The sequence below is a fragment of the Aythya fuligula genome, chromosome Z (genome assembly GCF_009819795.1).
Source record: "Aythya fuligula isolate bAytFul2 chromosome Z, bAytFul2.pri, whole genome shotgun sequence".
NCBI lineage: Eukaryota > Metazoa > Chordata > Aves > Anseriformes > Anatidae > Aythya > Aythya fuligula.
Window position 1 is genome coordinate 12,022,185 of NC_045593.1, and position 18,183 is coordinate 12,040,367.

The 18,183-nt window shown below is 39.3% G+C and overlaps 1 protein-coding gene across 1 annotated transcript in view; it reads right to left on the reverse strand.

The window, feature by feature from the left end:
* ADAMTS12 (ADAM metallopeptidase with thrombospondin type 1 motif 12) overlaps nucleotides 1-18,183 on the reverse strand; it is a 184,366-nt gene that overhangs the window by 80,193 nt on the left and 85,990 nt on the right. The window contains exons 4-7 of the mRNA XM_032205680.1: nucleotides 7,810-8,006; nucleotides 4,847-4,930; nucleotides 3,114-3,238; nucleotides 841-990 (exon numbers count right to left, since the gene is read on the reverse strand). Of these exons, the coding sequence (XP_032061571.1) occupies nucleotides 841-990; nucleotides 3,114-3,238; nucleotides 4,847-4,930; nucleotides 7,810-8,006 (556 nt within the window). The remainder of the gene's footprint in view (nucleotides 1-840; nucleotides 991-3,113; nucleotides 3,239-4,846; nucleotides 4,931-7,809; nucleotides 8,007-18,183) is intronic.

The window sequence follows — 18,183 nt, forward strand, 5'->3', positions numbered from 1 at the left end:
ACATGTCACCTAGCCAAGCAACATGGCCCAAATGAAAAGTGCCAACATTTCATTCAAACCAAAGTATCCACAAGAATTTTCTAGTCAGGGGAAAGCAACTCAGTCTCAAAAGATTCAAAAATCAAAATACTTCAGGTGAGTTTAATAAATCAACTAACCAACCAAAACACCCTCACAAAGTGGGAATACTGAGAAATCTAGTTTCAAGCAAAAAGACCCAATCATAGAAAAATAAAAAGTTGAGGCAGGTCCAAAACTAAATGCCTAATAAACTTAGTCAGCTTGACCTACATGAATCCACAATGGGAATATTAATCTACAGAAACTACCAGTTACTAAGACAAGACAAAAAGTAACTATTTGTTAATAAGACAGGACTTCATACATGTATGTCTGTGAAGTTTGGCTGGTTGAATTAAAAACAGTTTCCAGCTAAATCTAAAATACTCATATACCCTGATAGAATATGAATGTTTTATATAAATGATTTTGATTAATTTGAAGATCATATGAAGTAATTGCATAGTAATTCAATATGTGCTAGGAAAAATGAGTATGGGAGAAAAGGTATTAAGTGATGATTGTTTGCAGCTTAATCATGTAAATGTATTGCCCTAGCAGAATGTTAAAAGGCGTATACTAAATAATTCTAAGTATAAACAAAGGTCAAAGGATTAAGAATCTCTTATTCCTCTGCTCATTAAAAAACAGAATGGTTTTGATTTCAATAATGAAGAGACATTAACTCACTCCTTGTTTTGTTTCTGACTGGCAATTCAACCATTAATAAGCAAAGAATAAGTTAAACTCATCATGGTCCCCCTTCACTTTCAACTATACCTGTGTCCAAGTTCATGAGCAATAGTGAATGCCAATGGAAGGCCAGAATCTTCATTGATGTTACAGCTTCTGTGAGGCTGACACATGCCTGACAGATGAGACAAACCTAAAGTTTCACATGGACGATTCATGCCAGCACAAATGTCCTTTCTAGAATTAAAAAAAAAAAAGACTTACCATTAAAAGAGTTTTAAAACAACTGCAGAGAGTCCCTTAAAATGGGTTGAGTGTTCCTCTCCCCTCTCATAATGTATCACTGCTAATTTGTGCTAATTTTTTTAAACAAAGCATCATGATAACATTTTACAAACATACACGTAACAACATGCACTTTTTCTGGTACTATTGTATTACAGTGCTATAATTTGTAATCAATATTGACATTGCTGTTGTGCCTGAATACATATGTTTATTCTCAACTTGCAAAAGAAGGTTTTAAAATCTCCACTTCTGACAGTGTTTTGATTATAGCACATGTGAAGTTTTCTAGCACATGCCCGATGATGAATGACATGCAGAATTTCTTTTCTTCTAATTTTTGTACAAGGATTTACTAGTCAGGACAATCGTTTTCTCTGTAGTGATCCCCTCTCAGCCTCTTTAATCTGCTTTATCTTTAGCTTTCACTAGGTCTCTTCTTATAACATCTTTAAGAAAAGTCACCCTTTAATTTCACCACCTCACTTAGGACATCAGACCCACAGCTACAGGCAGCCAGTGTGCTGTTGCAGAAGAGTCTCCACACTACCGTGGTTCCAAAATCCCTGTAAGCTGTTTAGGCCAACAATTCACCTCCCTCATCATGGAATATTCCCCTAGCAAACAGGTGTGTGCTGCTGTGTCATTGCCAACATTACGGAACTGCACATAGTCAAAAACTGGGCCCTTCTGTCAAAAGGTTTGGCTGGATTCTGTCCAGTCTGCTAGAAGAACTGGAAGAAAGACATGCATTTTTGGGCTCTGAACAGGACATAATACAAACCCCCAAGGCTTAAACCTGTAAAGGAGGGAATGAGACAGATCCTCACAGGGATCCTCAGAAATCTGGGATCTCCTTCTACCAGTTCAGTCAGAGCAGGCTGAGGGGATTACAACCATATTTCATGCTCTTTGGAGGAACATCCAACCGCAGTAGGGTCTCCTCTTAGGTTAAGAATGGCAATTTAGATCCTCTATATCAGCACTGCCAGGTACAATGCATTTGCAGCCACTGAAAGGTTGCCAGAGAGGTGATCCAACATTTACCCAACCACACATTGGCTTCATTTAAATGAAATGTCTGAAGCCTGTTTATTTGGAGAGGTAAACCACTCAACATTTGGAGACTTCTTTTTCTTGTCCTTATTGTCCTGTTGATTTTCTTACTGTAACACTTGAGTTTTTGCTTGTTTGTTTTAAGTTGTTCAGTTTGTATGTTGGTTTTTGTTTTGTTTTGGTTTGTTTTTGTTGTTGTTTGTTTGTTTTTTACCTGACAGACTAGTTTAGGACTTTTTTTTCCAGATCTGGAACCCAAGCTTTCCTCTAAGTTGTCTGTAGACTGGATCCATTCTGACAGGCCTGCAGAATTTCTGCTTCATGTCCTGCCACATACTCCCTGGGTAACCTCATTTATCACCTTTAAGTTTTGTGTGCCTCCATTGCTCACATGTAAGAAAAAGATTGTCTCTTACTCTGAATACTGAGATAAAATCACACACTTTAAATTGTAGTCTTCAAAAATATTTGTCCATTCTGAACTGCACCTGTGTATTATTTTAGGATTTGTCATTATGCAGTTGCTTATCTACATGATAGGTTGTTTGGTATATTCCTTCAAAAAAGATTAAAGAAGTGACTGAGCATTAAATGTAACAGGATCAGGTGGGGTGAAAGACCTGAGCTCTGTAAACTGCTAATCTCTTGGGACATAGTTCTCAATTTCCTGACTAAGGTGCATCTCTAATAAAACACCCACATTCGTATATAGAGTGTTATATGTACTTTGAAAACAAATGAAAAACAGTATCTTTAAAAGGTACAGCAGGTCTAACCTTCACCACATGTTTTTATAATATAACTCATATTCTCTGCCTTTGTGAATGTCAGGCATGCTCACACTAGCTTATTTTTGCATTAACACTGAGTTTCTGAAACAGCATGTCTTCATCAGATAAATCACTTTACTGGGAAAGCAGAATTAACTAAATGACAACATAAGCTAACAAAAAAAAATCATCACCAAAAGTAATACAACTAAAAAATATCTAGTCCCATCTACTGAACTTCTGTCATACCTGGTTAGAAGGACAGCCACATCGTGGTGTGTAGGGTTGACATCACTCTTGGGATTGACACTCTTTTGCCATTTGCAGAAGCTGGCTAGTGTCTTATCAGCATGGTGAACTATCTTCAAGCCTTGCTAATGGGAAGTGAAAGAAAATACTATTGTAAATACAAGACTGTATTGCAATAACATGTCAGCAATGTTAGCTATGAAGTCTGAAATATAGTTGCTTATGCTTTTACCTAAGCTAGAGCAATTGTTAAGAGTAATGACATGTATTTATATATCATCTTGAATATTAAGTTAAAATCCTTACTTTTTAACGATGGAGCTAACAAAAAATAAAAGGCAGAATGTACTTTTTTTTGTAAGTGGGCTTCATAAAATCCAATGGCATCGAAATTTTTGAACAAACATTTTGTATTTTCTCGAAAGCACTTTTCCCTTTTTTTTAATTAAGAGGGTAACAATTAACTAGCGTGGGACTTCATGCTCATGTTTGTCACTGGGTGTGATGTGAACAAACTTATGCTTAGGGAATAATTACACTTCTAAGGGCATATCTCTTTCACAATGTTTTTAAATTCCAAGAAAAGACAATGCAGTCATAGATACGTCTTCCTTATCTTATGATTATATAACATACATGCAAGTTACCAAAACTTCTGAAATATAAAGTATGCAAAATAAATTAATTAAGAAGGACTATTTTCCCCTTTCTGTTCTTGGGTACCTGTCCTATCTTTCCTTTGTATATTGTAGCAATTTTTTTTACAAAGTATCTAAATAACATTGCTACCAGATTGTCATTTCTGAGTAACTAAACCCCAAATTTTTAAATATAACCACCATGTTTGCTTCCAGCATTGCCACACTCAACTGAATAGTAATCCATGCTTTATTTTCAAAACAGACACAGAAATTTAGCAAATACACTTAATTGGATGTCACTATAGAGTTCAGGTCTTAGCTGTCCTGTTTAAGACATGAACTACAGTTTTTGCCTGCTTAATCTTATTTCACAAGGCATAGCCTCAGTCTCTGGCTTTGTTCACTGCCTTCAATAGCATTGCTACCATTTGGATTATGGTCACAAACCATAAGCCAATGAGAAAATCCCCTCAATGTGTTCCTGCAGTCAGAGCAGGAAATAAAATTATCACAATCAGCATGTATTTAAGCATGTAGCAAAATAGTTGTGCATCACTGACACTGGAAACCACCAATACACAGCTAGTTCACAGCAATTAGCATCTACTTAGACCTCATTTTTGAACTTTGAAAGAGATCTAATAAGAAAAATGTGTATTGCAGCTGTACAATAATAGATTTACTTCTTCAGGGACCCGCAAATACTCTAGCATTACACTTCATAACGCGTTTCAGATAATGTCAGGTAATTAGATTCTGAATGGTGACACATGTTAATTTTTGTTCCTCATCTAGTCTTCCTTAGTATCCCATGTTCTTCTGACACTCAAGAGATTCCATTTTGCCATTCCTAATTTACCCATTTTAATTACATTTTCCTTGAGGATTTTATGCAGAAATACCTGAAGTCGTGAGCTAAATACTTTCCTGCTCAGGAAAGGATTTATTCTAAAAGCAGATGTGCCAAAGTCAACAGATTAACAGAAGAGTAAAATTAACAAACTATTTTAAGCAAACAAATCCTCCTCTCCACAATTAGGGCTCAACTCCCAGGTGTCATAAATGGTATTTTAAGGAAAATTAAAACCTTACCTCCTCCTCCTCGAAGAGGATGAGCCGGACCAGCACAATGTGAATTGCATTGCCAATGCTTGGATCATGGAACAGCCCTGTGACCTGTGCCAGAGCCAGGAGGTATGAGATTAACTGATTCCTCTATAGCAGAACAGAACTTTAGAGAGAAAATATGACATTTACTTCAAGCACACTGTACACCTTTGGATATGGGGTGTAGTTTTGTTTTTCTTTAACTTTTTAGATCCCCAATACACTTCACTGAAAATTTAGTGAAAACTGACATTAGAGCTACCACAAAGGGCAGCTCTGTCAAATGGGTGATGCTATAGGATTTGGCAAAAATTACTAACCCAAAGAACAAAAGCATAGATTACACACACAAGATTATTTTGTCCATTTGTCATCCAGATGAATGCACCAACTTTGGGCCTGCACCCTTCACTGCCTGCTGAAACACTTCAAAGTTCTTGAAAAATATTAGCAGAAATGAATGTAACATCTACAGTCACACAATAATGATGGAGGGGTCATCTCAGGGTGCAAAAGAACAGCATGTAAAATCCTCATGTTTTGGTTTGATAGGAATCAGTTTCTGCCAAAACAAAGCATTAGTAACTCTGTATTAGGCAAACAGAAATCAGTTAAATGATGGATACTCATATTCTTACAGCACAGAAGAGGATGTAAAAAACAAAAGTAAAGATAATGAATCCATATTTAAAAAAAAAAAAAAAAGGCAAAACAGTAAGGCAAGAATTGAACCCCAGAAAAACTTGGCCAAATAAAATGTGATAAACATTATCACAATGCTGAATTAGGCAGAAGAAAATGGAATCAGAATAGTATATAGTGAGAATCTACCTATAGGTGAGCTATGCTTTATATCATAAGAAATATGAATGGATAAAAAAGATTGCATTTAGGTCAAAATTGGTTTGGAGAATACCATTAAAGGAGAAATTACTGAGATATAGTGGAAATTGTGATTTTAAATACAAAGATTTGATTTGTTTACAATCCTTTTTCAAGATACGGGGCTGGAAATTGAATCATTTTTGGGTAACCCTAATATCTCAGGTACAGACTGCAGAGAAAATTTTAAGACTTGTTTGTTCCTGAATCAAATCATGGCAGAGTTTTATTCCACGGGTTTTCCCTGTGTAGACAAAACTTCATGTGCCCAGCCATCTCTGTGTCTCTTCACTGAGACTCATTACCTCACTAAGCTAGCCAGACCACTTGGGGTAATGTCAGGAACACACAGTACAAATGTAAGCAATAGATCAATTGTCATGGCTAGAATTACACTGTGATTAATTTTGTATATATTACACACACACCATGATAAGGACATGGAATACATCTTCAACAGACTCTCCAAGGTCAATACCTGTTATGATACAGATAACAACATGAAATAATCTGTAGTCTGTCTCATGAAACATTACCGCTTTTCCCAGGTCAACTTATATTTTGAAGCTTGTCACACAGTAAAAAACATTGAAAGTTAAACTGTTAAACTTTCTTTCTCTCTCTCTCTCTTTCTTTCTTTCTTTTAAACATGGTCTTTATATTAGAAGCAGGAAACTTATCTGGAAAAACAGTTGTACACATTTTGGCTGGTATAGAGTTAATTTTCTTCATAGTAGCTCATATGGTGCTGATTTACGACACAGATGTTTCAGCTGTTGCTGAACAGTGTGTATTTGGTGTCAAGAATTCCTGTTTCTCACAATGCCCATAAGCAAGTAGGCTGGGGGTGTGCGAGAAGTTGGGAGGGGGGGACAGCTAACCCCATCTGACCAAAGGGATATTCCATAGGGGAATTCTGAATTCACAGTGTCATTCTCAGCCATAAATGCTGGGGGGACGGGGGAAATGAGAGATGACATTTAGAGTTATGTTTGTCTTCCCAAGTAACCCTTATGCATGATGAAGCCCTGCTTTCCTGGAAATGGCTAAATATCTGCCTGTCAGTGGGAAGCAGTGAATGAACTCCTTGGTTTGCTTTGCCTGTGCACACAGCTTTGCTTTACCAATTAAACTGTGTTTATCTCAACTGAGGAGTATCCTCACTTGTACAATCATACATGTAGAATCACAGAATCATAGAATGGCTTGGGTTGGAAGGGACCTTAAATATCATCTAGTTCCATTCCATCCCCCCTGCCATAGGTAGGGATGCCACCCACTAGACCAGGCTTGCTAGCGCCCCATCCAGCCTGGCCCTGAACGCCTCCAGAGATGGGGCATCCCTCTAATACCCTTCTAATTCTCTTCCTCACCCCACTGAAGTGTTGTTGGGGGGGGGGGGAGGGGTGGTAAAGCAAGTAACTGTGTAGGGCTTAGCTGTCTACTGGGGCTAACAACAAAAGTGACAGAAAGGAAAAAAATTATTGCAAAAAATGCTACTGTCAAATATGTAAGTAGCCAAATCATTTCTGTTAGATATAAAACCTACATCCTAAATGTTTTGGCTGAACTTCAATAACAGCATCTGACTCCAAATTACACTATCTTTATAATGTTAGAGCAAAGTTCAAATTCACTACAATTGCTAGTGGGCTCCCGTATACCTTTATCATTCAAAGACATGGGAAAGAATCCCTAATGCTTGAAACTGTAGAATTTTTCTCTATTACTGCAGCTACAGTTTACTGGTCAGCAACAGGTTCTAGGGGAGAACAGGAATTTCAGCTAAATGAAAGTTAGTGCTAGAATTTATAACTTTGTGGTACTGTCCTCAAAACTGAGAACTGCAGAATTTTCATTTAAAATCCAGAGAAAAATTACATCTATGCATCTAAGGAAAAAAAATGCTTTAAAAGGCAGAATTTTAATAAGTATGTATGAACTATATTCCATTTCTTTCAGTGAACAATGTTACCAAGTTGTTTCTAGGTGATTAGCAAAATAATAAAGTTGAAATTTGCTCCATTCATCTAAAAACAAACAAAAAAATGAAATGTTTTACATACCATGTTCATTATAGTGAGGATGTATGATTCCACATGGTCACTTCCATGATACTCAACCATCTTACTGTCCGCAACCACAAGCGTCTCCACCCATCGCTCCTTGCTGACAGATCGCCGAGAAACCTTTCTGACAGCCATATGATTCTGTTCCCATTTCTCCCTTCGACGTTCTTCTTGTTTGAAAAAGCTGAGGGTATCTGGAGGGGTAAGAAGCAACACTGACTTCAAAATATTTTCAAGCTTGATTGACATTTGTTGTGTATGGCTGTAGTACTTGTGGACAGTAAGGCAGAACTGCAGAGTCACACGATGATATAGGTTGGAATGGCTGCCACCCACCTGACCAAAAAACTTCAAAGTGACATCCGCCTGCTGAGGGCCAAGTCCAGTGAGGTTCTGAATATCTCCCCCGTGTGGATTAAAAGGTGCTCCGAAATACATATCCAGTCATCCCTACTCAAATACCAGGCACTAAAGTGCAAGACAGAGCCAAGTTTAAAAAACTGAAATGGAGATGCCCTTTTCAAGGTTTTTCTCTTCCATGCTTTCACTCTTAACTTTCCCACGATGCCATTTCATAGTTTAAGATAAGGGATATACTTTCTCCACAGGCAGCTCTTATCCTCAGCAGGATGGCAAATTAGGCCGAGCACTTTGGTACATCCACTAATGGTTTGTTCTGTACATTGAGAATATCACCCTGTAAGCCCTAAGGGGTGGGAATGCTTTACCAGTGGTGTCATCTGAATAACAGTGAGGCAGAGAGCTGCTGGCCCCACAGCTGCCTGTCATGTTGTCTGACTGACAGGTGAGACCCTTAGTGCTTCCACTGTAATTTTGGGATCTGTACATCCAGATTGTTTTGGGAAGAGTTCTTTGCTATGCAGAGTTGCAAGCAACCCTGCCCTGTGCTCAGCAGGGATAGTTACTCTCAAGAACAGAAGAGAACAGAACAGAACAGTTCAGTTGGAAGGGACCTTCAAAGACCATTGAGTCCAACTGCCAGACCTCTTAAGGGATAAACAAAAGTTAAAGCATGTCACTGAAGGCATTATCCAAATACCGCTTGAACACTGAGAAGCATGGGGTATCAACAACCTTGCCAAGAAGCCTGTTCCAGTGTTTGACCACCCTCACGGTAAATACATTTTTTCTAACATGCAGTCTGAACCACCCCTGGCACAGCTTTTTGTGCTTCTGTCATTCTATCTGTGAATGCCAGCCAGCTGCATTATCAGAGAAGCAGTGGAAATGTAAATAACCCTAGGCCTAAAAAAGAAGTGAGAGATGCCAGTCTGACAGAAACTGGTGACATTTTTCCAAGCTAGAAACCAGAGAAATACTTTTATGGTGCTGGGATTCCCCAAGTCCTAAGAAGGATCAGGAGTGCTTCTTGTTATTACAGATATTGCTGTAGCCCTTTGGAATCTCATTCATGGAAGAGGATGTCCTAGTTCCAGACAGGGTACATTCACAGGCCTTTAAGTGCCTACAGCCTGTCCAGCATTACCCCACATCACTGTGTGGCAGGGGACAGTTATCAAGCATTACCTCCATCTTCCAGCACTACTGAGCATTAAGGGACAGCTGCCCAGACCACACTTCAGGTATAGATGACCTGGTGGCTAGGTCTCAAATCTGTGTGTTCACATCAGCAGCAGATCTGTTACGCCTCTGTCACCAAAGTGCTGTTTGCCATTTACAAGACGTAAATTCAGTCAGAATGTATTGTGCTATGTTAAATGCCTGTATGTAGCACCACTGGACAATCACAATGTGTATAATACACCTCTCAGCATAAATGGCATCTGATATCTTGGGTTATTGTATGTGTGCAACAGAAGATGCACAGGACTTCAGGAATGGGTTCTCTGAGGTCAGTCTGAAAGTTGCATACAGAAAGAAATCCTGGTACTGATGGTGCATTATTTATAAAATCAGAACACGCCATGCTAATAATCAAAACTAGAGCAGATGTATAACAATTAGAACTGACTTCAATACACAAATGTGCATTACACAGCTGCTTTGTTAGTTAATGCACACGGTGATCTGTTAGCACTGTGGTGCACCTGGCATGCACCACTGACAAGCACACAATCATACAAACTTACCCCATCCAGGTTCGTTTTATTCAATGCAAGCCTGTAGTTGCCTGGACTGCTTTCTAAAGCATACTGTACTAAGCTTGATTAGTATACTATGCTAATTAATTAATATACTATGCAGGATGTCACATATTCTATATCGTAGATACAGAATATAATAAATAAATTTAAATAGTTGTATGAACTGGCATTTGCATTTTAAAAGATGCTGAAAATACTACTTGTGAAGGCCAAAGAACTGTAAGATTTTTTATCTTCTTGGCAAGACAAACCTCATAAAAATTACAAAAAGTTTGAATAAATGTAAATGAATTCCAGCAAGCACATAAGCTGCTAAATTTACTATCCATAAACTGTCACAATAAAAAGCCCAACAGTATAAATTTCCTTTGTGATTACCAACCCAAATAATATGTCAGTGTCATCCTACGTAGCTGCACAAGCAGACTGTGCTGAAAATATATATCAACTAGTAAAAAAAAAAGTGCTCAATAAAGAAAGTTCTCTTCCCATCAAGTCAGTGGACTCAAAGAGAGCAATACATTTTGGTATATTAATCTTGAAGAATGAACTGCATGGAAAAATAGCTTCTTATCTATCTGGAAAAATATAATTTGTGAGTAAAGACTAACAGAATAAATTGATTGGTTCGTTTTGTTTTGTTTGTTTGTCTGTTTAAGAGAAGGAAATGGATCATCTCTTCTATAATCCCTACCCTAACTCCACTAGCTGCAGCATCACTCCTGCCATCTTCCCCAACCTTTGTTCAGTTACTGTAATACTCACTGGTATCAGGGCTATTTATGAAATGCATTCATTGATCTCTCCCAGATATTTTTGTGGTTTTCAGCAGTCTTATTTCTCTCAGTAGCTCCATTTTAAAGGGTTTTGTCCCGAGAAACACCTTCCCCACAGCTATATGAACAAAAGATTCTGCTCAGACTGCTGGTTAAACCATTTGCTTATGGCCATACAAAACACCATGTCAGAGGTCAGGCTTTGTACTCACATCCACCAAAGACTTTTAGTTATTGTCTGGAGAGGTGATAGCTCTGTACATACAAATTTTTAAAGCCATTCAGACTGCAACAATGAACAGCCCTCAGGTCTGTTGATCCCGTTCAGCAAAAGGCTATGAACTGCAGGAAAGGCCAGAGAAGAGATCTGAGTTATGAAAATTGATGTCATGTAGCAAGGAAGTGTTGCAGTCAAAACCCTCTCCTGTCAACCCCTTCCTGTGCAGGGATCTAACCTAGACGTGGGGTGCTGTTGAAGAAGTGGATACCCAGCTGTGGTAAGCCACCTGTCAGCTTTGTTAGTGAGATGAAGCAGAAAGAACCTCTTGGAGCTACACTAACATACAGGCAGGTATAAAGCATGGTTCTACTTCTGCTTTCATATCTCTGTGAATGATGATTGTCTCTTTAAGTTCTTCATTCTGAAGTACGGTAACATTGCTTTACTTTTACCTTAAATTTGCAGTGTTGCATGTGATTTCAGAGTTGCTGGCAATCCCCAGGTATTCTGTTGGCCAGTAATGGCAATCTTAACAAGGAGCCCACAAGTTCAGGAATATCCAAGGAGGGATGGATAGTTTAAAACCTCCTAACACACAGTGCTGCCTGAAAACAACCTGCTTGCTTCCCACACCACAATCATAAATGCTGAGAATGCCCCACAAATAGAACAGAGAAAGCGGGTTTCCATGCATTTTTGAAAAGCTAGACATGGGTAGATACAGTGCTGAAATCCCTAGGAACAGAAAAAAAAAATTTGCTGAAAGTACACCCTGGATAGTCACAGACTCAGTAAACAGAGGGTTGGTAAGAGATTCATTTAACAAACTGCATGAAATTCAAGCAGCAGCATTCAGAAGTTTCTGTCTGTTGTGGGAGATAATTTTGCAGATGTGAGGTTTTTATTAAAACACCTGATTTGGCCAAATGGGTCACATACGATGTTACATTGGTCATATGTGACATCCAGCCGTATCACAGGAGAAATTGTGTAGAGGACAACATTTCACCATCTTCTCATTAGAATTTTAGAATCGTTAGAAGATTGTAGGTGTTTTTGTTGTTGGTGGTTTTGTTCTTGTTTGTTTTTAAAATCAAAATCCAATAGTTTTTTAGTGAAAAATGTCTCCTGAAACTATTCATACAAATCCTATCTGAACTGGACAACATACATGACCTCTCAGATAAGCAGGAAGATTTTAACTGTGAGTCTGAATGAAATAAGAAGTACAAAAAAAATTATCCAGTGCAGGTTAAAGCTGCATGGCTTTTGGGAAGGAAACAAATCTATATTCTTTTAGCAAATCAATTCTGTTTTATATTAAGTGGCAACAGAAATACATAGTTATTTTGCCAGTTCCCATTAAGATCAAGCTTTCTAATCTTTAAGAAGTAATCTTGATAGCTGCACTATAAAAAAATGTTCAAATCCATTTTGAACAACTCATCCACTCCAGAAGTTGCCTGATTATTTTTTGTAGTTTTTGTTGTTGTTCTTTTTTTTTGTTAATTTCTGCTTTTTTTTTTTTTTTTTTTTAACCCCCCAACTCCCTTGAAGAATTGATAGTACTCGGCTTACAGGCATTATGTGAGATTTCCATATCAAAGGCTCTCTTTCCACCTTTGTTTCCTGCAGGTGTTGCTCAAAGAAGAGCATACAGTGTAACAGACAGGGACCTGAGGGTGCTAACTGCACACAGACACCTTTCAACGCCTTTGGAGATCCACAAGGGCTTTGAAGAAGCAAAGTGAAAATGTCTGTAAATTCCCAGGAGAGGAGAGCACAGCCTTTGACTGAAGGATGTCAGACAAAGTATAGTAGTGCAGATTTATGTCTTCACTTTTTATCTTCATCTCCTTTCTCTTTGCACGTGGGCTCTTTCATTTTTACCACACTGTATTATTCAATGTCAATATGCTACATCCCTAGACATGAGGTATGAACAATGCTAGGGATGCTAGAATATTAAATTCCATACTGTTCAGAACTTTCTAAATTATGATTTTTCTTAAATCCTTCTCTCTATGTCTTGCTCTAAGACATGCCCTTAGCTTTAAGCATTAACAAAAAGACCACAGTTTGGGGGTGAGTTCTTCAAGTGGTCAATAAACTCTGTTGAAAAGCAGTCACTGTACAAGGGCAGATGAATAAGCATACGAAATCATTTTTATAAACACTTATCCATAGCTGAAAAGAACACAAGTTCAACCATAGACTAAATAAAGGAAAGGTTGAAGAGTGACTCAGCTAATAAGAGTTAAAAAAAAAAAAAAAAAAAAAAAAGCAGTAAGACAGAGGAAATCAACATGTCTTTCTGAAAAGTGACCATCATCCTCTCAGTTTTGGGATAGATCTAATAAAAGACTTGGCTTTTATGCAGGAGAAGCTTCTCACATAACCAATGTCCAACCTTACCAGGCTGTACCGAAATTCCAGAGAGGACACAGGACACATGCCCTACAAGCACAGACCTCCAGGATATGGCTGCAAGCAGATAATAACAGGTTTCTCCTTGGCATTGGGAGGACTGCATCTCATCGCTGAAAGACACAGTGACCTCAGTCTCCATGGGCATGGGAGCCTTTGTTCCTCCCACAATGATCTGGGCTTTCCAGCAGTCTGCACAGGCTCCTGACTGTCCTCATCAACATGGGAGCTGGGTACAAATTGTTCAGGATTCACATGTAGTTCCAGAAAGGGAGGTCCATCTCCTGCCTTCCAGGCAGGGAAGCAGCAATGTTCCTAAAAATTCCTTTCTTATGATCACTTACAGCACTGGGGGCTCTGGTATGCTCTGTCACCAAATGTATAGCTTGCTATATTCAGATCACAGAATCACAGAATTTCTAGGTTGGAAGAGACTTCAAGATCATCGAGTCCAACCTCTGACCTAAGATGCAGCAGACTGGTTGTTTTGGTCAGCAAAATATCACAGCTCTACCAGCCAATTTACTGCAAGATCTTACTATTAATCTACAAAACTAAAAAGCAATAGTTTACTCAATACAGTAAGTGAACCTCATCCCCTTTATTATTATTATTATTATTATTATTACATAATAAGTAAATTATGTCTATAACTTAATGTCTGTTACCAAATCATTTAAGAATTGCTGACTTCAGTTAAAGAAAATGTAGTTTTGTGAAGCCGTTATGATGTGAACAAGAATTTTAACATATGGGCTTTATTAATATTTTTTCTTCTTTTTACATACCTGTATGCAACTTTATTTGCATGAAATGAAGGCAAATGACTAAAAGCAATAGCTTGAAGTATTTGTCTGCACTTTGTCAGGGCTGACCTATACTCCACCAAGGTTAACAGAATAGCAGCCAGAAGCTTTTCAATCAGACTACAAAGATTTCAATTAATGTTCCATAAATTTCATTCAGATTATAATGAAGAAAAATAAACTGCTTATATGTTGGTGGTTAGGGGTCACCAGCCTCCTTTAATCAGGAAAAAGAGCAAGGCTAAAAAGCCACAAGAATCATATTCTTGCAGTATTCGCTAAGTCTGCATGCTGTAGGAAAGCATTTGTAGATACAGCAGCATTCAGAAGAGAAAGAAAGGGTTGAAACTCTGGAAGGATACATGCTTTGTAGAGTTTCTTGGAGATACAGACAGGAGGACAGTTATGAACCAGCAGGAAACTGGCAGCACAGGCCTCTGGAGTGCCTATTTTCTTTTTGAAGAACTACTTAGGATTATATTCCAAATCTTTGGGCAGTCAGAGTGATTTAGATCATAGAATCACAGAATCGTTTAGGTTGCAAAAGTCCTCTAAGATCACCTGGTACAACCTTTAACCTAGAACTGCCAAATCCACCATTGAACCATATCATTAAGCACTACCTCTACACATTTTTTTTTGAAAACCGCCATGGCTGGTGACTCAACCACTTTCCTGAGCAGCCTGTTCCAATCCCACACAACACTTTCAGTAAACAAATTTCTCCTAAGAGCCAACTTAAACTTCCCCTGGTGCAACTTAAGGCCATTTCCTCATCTTATCACTTAGTGCTTGGGATAAGAAACCAACCCCCACCTCGCTGCAACCTCCTTTAAGATAATTGTAAAATACAATGAGGTCTTCCCTGAGCCTCCTCTTCTCCAGACTGAACAACCCCAGTTCCCTCAGCCTCTCCTCACAGGACTTGTGTTCCATGGCCTTCACCAGCTTCGTAGCCTTTCTCTGGACATGCTCCAGGCCCTTGGGGTCTTTTCTGTCATGAGGGGCCCAAAACTGGACACAATGTTCGAGATGCAGCCTCACCAAAGCCAAGTACAGACAGACAATCACTTCCCAAGTCCTACTGGCCACACTATTTCTGATCCAAGACAGGATGCTGCTGGCCTTCTTGGCCACCTGAGCACACTGCTGGCTCATACTCAGCCAGCCATTGACCAATACAACCAGGCGCCTTTTTGCCAGGCAGCTTTCCAGCCAGATGGCAGGTTCACTTACCACATGAGACAGGACAGGAGAGCAACGCCGTCTTAACGCTGTGAGAATTGCAGCCAGCCTCTAGAGAGACTGACTAGAGAGCAGCCTCAAGAGGCAGCTGAAAAGGGCCTTCTACTTCCAGGGAATTAATAAACTCATGTACCCAGAAGCAGGACGGGTGCTGCACCACAAGGACTGGAGAGAGTCATTCCTCCAGGCAGCTTATGCACCCACACATGCATTTAAATTCATAATACTACCTAAACCCCAGATTGGTGAATGTTAGCAGTTCATTCTTTAAAACAGAATTACTGAGCATCATCACAGCTGATTCAGGGATTATAAACAAACTGGCACACTTCCCTGTGCAAACATTTTATTTCAGAAATGTTGTGCAACTGCTCTTTTATCAGAGGCTGAATCCTCCATGGTACAGATCCGTCTCAGAAGTCCTAAACGAATAAACATTTTGTTCTGTTCCTCAGCAGAACCATGAGCTGAGCTACAGCAAAGGAGAGAGGTATATTAGCATAATGCTTTCCTCTGGTCTATAACGTGCTCCTTTCCACCCTAGTCCAACCTTCAGCCAAGATAAAAGTTTCTTGGGGTTTGACCAGGGATAAACAGCTGCAGAGCAGAAAGGGAGGGTTTGGGATTCCCCATGAGAGAAAACAGGAGGCCTCTTTACTGACTTGCACTCGTGTTCAGCTCTCTGCAAACAACTCAAGATTTCCTTGTCCCTCTCTGGAGAGAACTGACTGCTGCTCCATATATCCAGGATGCACATACTGTTTTTTTTTGGACTTCCAATAACTGTGGAAGGACTCCCTCCACACAGACATCCTTCACAAAATGTTCTCTGTATTGTCACCATCACCACAAAAGCAGTGTGACCAACATTATTTTGTCTGCTTATGTTCCTCCACACATATGAATCAGAAATGCTGGGTGGGTTTGAAAGCCTCCTCCAGGTCTCCAAGAGCTGACCCACATGCCACAGGAACTCCTCCCGGCTTTTCTCTTCAGCAAATATAGCAGAACAGCCACTTGCATCTCCCTATGCAAAGTCTGGTACAGAATCAGCTGAGACCAGCTGCTCCTGCCTCCTCTTGCAATGGGATAGGAAGTGAGAGGCAATCAGAGAGGCAGTGCAGAGCAGCTGCAAGATGCCACCTCTCCTGTGTTTACTCAGACTTGTGGGTGGTCCCAAAACAGGATGCAGCCTCCCTGTGGGTTGTGACCCTGCTCCAGCTCATATTTTCAGCCTCACAAAGAAAATTCCAAGTTAACAAGAGCTGAGTCTTGATGGATTGCTTTGCAACTGTCTGTGAAAAGTGTGGCTGTTGAACTAAAGCTATTCCACATCACCCACCTGTGTCCTCCTGCTTGGCCTGATCTCTTTGCATTCTTCTGCTCCTCTTGCCCTAACGTCCCCTACTCCCTTCCCAAAATGCCAAACAACTCCCCTCCAAGTACTGTGCAAGACTTCAGTTCAACTGCAGCTCTGATGCACGAGCTGAAGTATCCTGAACTCCTTGTCTTGTTTTTATGTTCGTCTCTCTCTCAGATGTTGGCACGCTCCACTCCACTGCCTCTGTTCTGCTTTGACTTGTGCTGGGTCATGGAAAGATCAGAAAGTGCTGCTCAGCTAATCCCCCGGGAAAGCTCCAGATATTTGTAACATTCAAAACCAGCAAGCAGACAGTTGTGCCTGTCAGATCTTCTTTGACTTTCTAAATTAATTAGTCACATTCTCCCAGCTAAAATGTTAAATTATGAGGAAATCTTTCAGCTGAGGGCAGCCTTAACTTTGGTTTATAAGTGGCAGGTTTTGTCAGTTTTATTTGTGTGACCCGGGTGTTATAAAATACAGGACCTTGGGATATGACTTCAGGTCAAAAGCTTGCACTGAAATCTGCCAGGTCTTAGGTGAACTGTGGAATAAATTACTTCAAATTACATACTGGGATGAGCCCATTTCTTGAGACAAGGGATGGCTGTAATAGAGAGGCTCCGGAAATATTTAGGGACCAAAACAGGTCCTCCAAGTTATGTCAAAACTGCTTAGGTCAACAACAAGTAGGAGCTCTACATCTCCCCAAGGCCATGGGGGCTCCCCATTCCCCTCCAGATGTCCTACTGGGTACCATGAATGAACACTATCTATATAAAGAGATTCGCTATAGAAATCATAACTCTTATTGAATAGTTGCTCTGGGGCAGTCTTTTCTGGTTAACTAAGGAATTTCACATTCTCTGCATAAATCTTGCTGTCACAAGGAGGGCTCACAAGAAGTCTAGATAGGCTCTGTAAAGAAACTTGCACAGTATTCAGTATTAATTGACTGTCTACAGCTGTCAAATCACCTTGTATATTTAAAATAGTGAGCAAATTTACACTTCATTTTTCATTATCCCACTGACTTCAGGAAGTCGGTGGCAGTTCTCTTCATCTGAGCTATAATTACTAGAAATAGTAATTTTGTATTTATTTATTTATTTTATTTTTTGCACTTGGGTAATATTCGCAGTACACTGGGCTTCCATTTTCTAGATACTTATCTCATTGTTTTCTACACATATAGATTATTTTCAGTTACACCTTAAAAGGCATTATATTTCACCTATCTTTATCACTCTAGTATTTGCTTCATGCTCTCCTAGACAGAAGAGAACAAATACTGATGGTTATTTGTGGGATACCAGATTGGGATAAATGTGGCAAGAGGTTAAACTCAGCAGTGACATCTAGTATAGCTCGTATTTGATGCTATTTAACTATAAAGTTGGCTCCCTTAAGT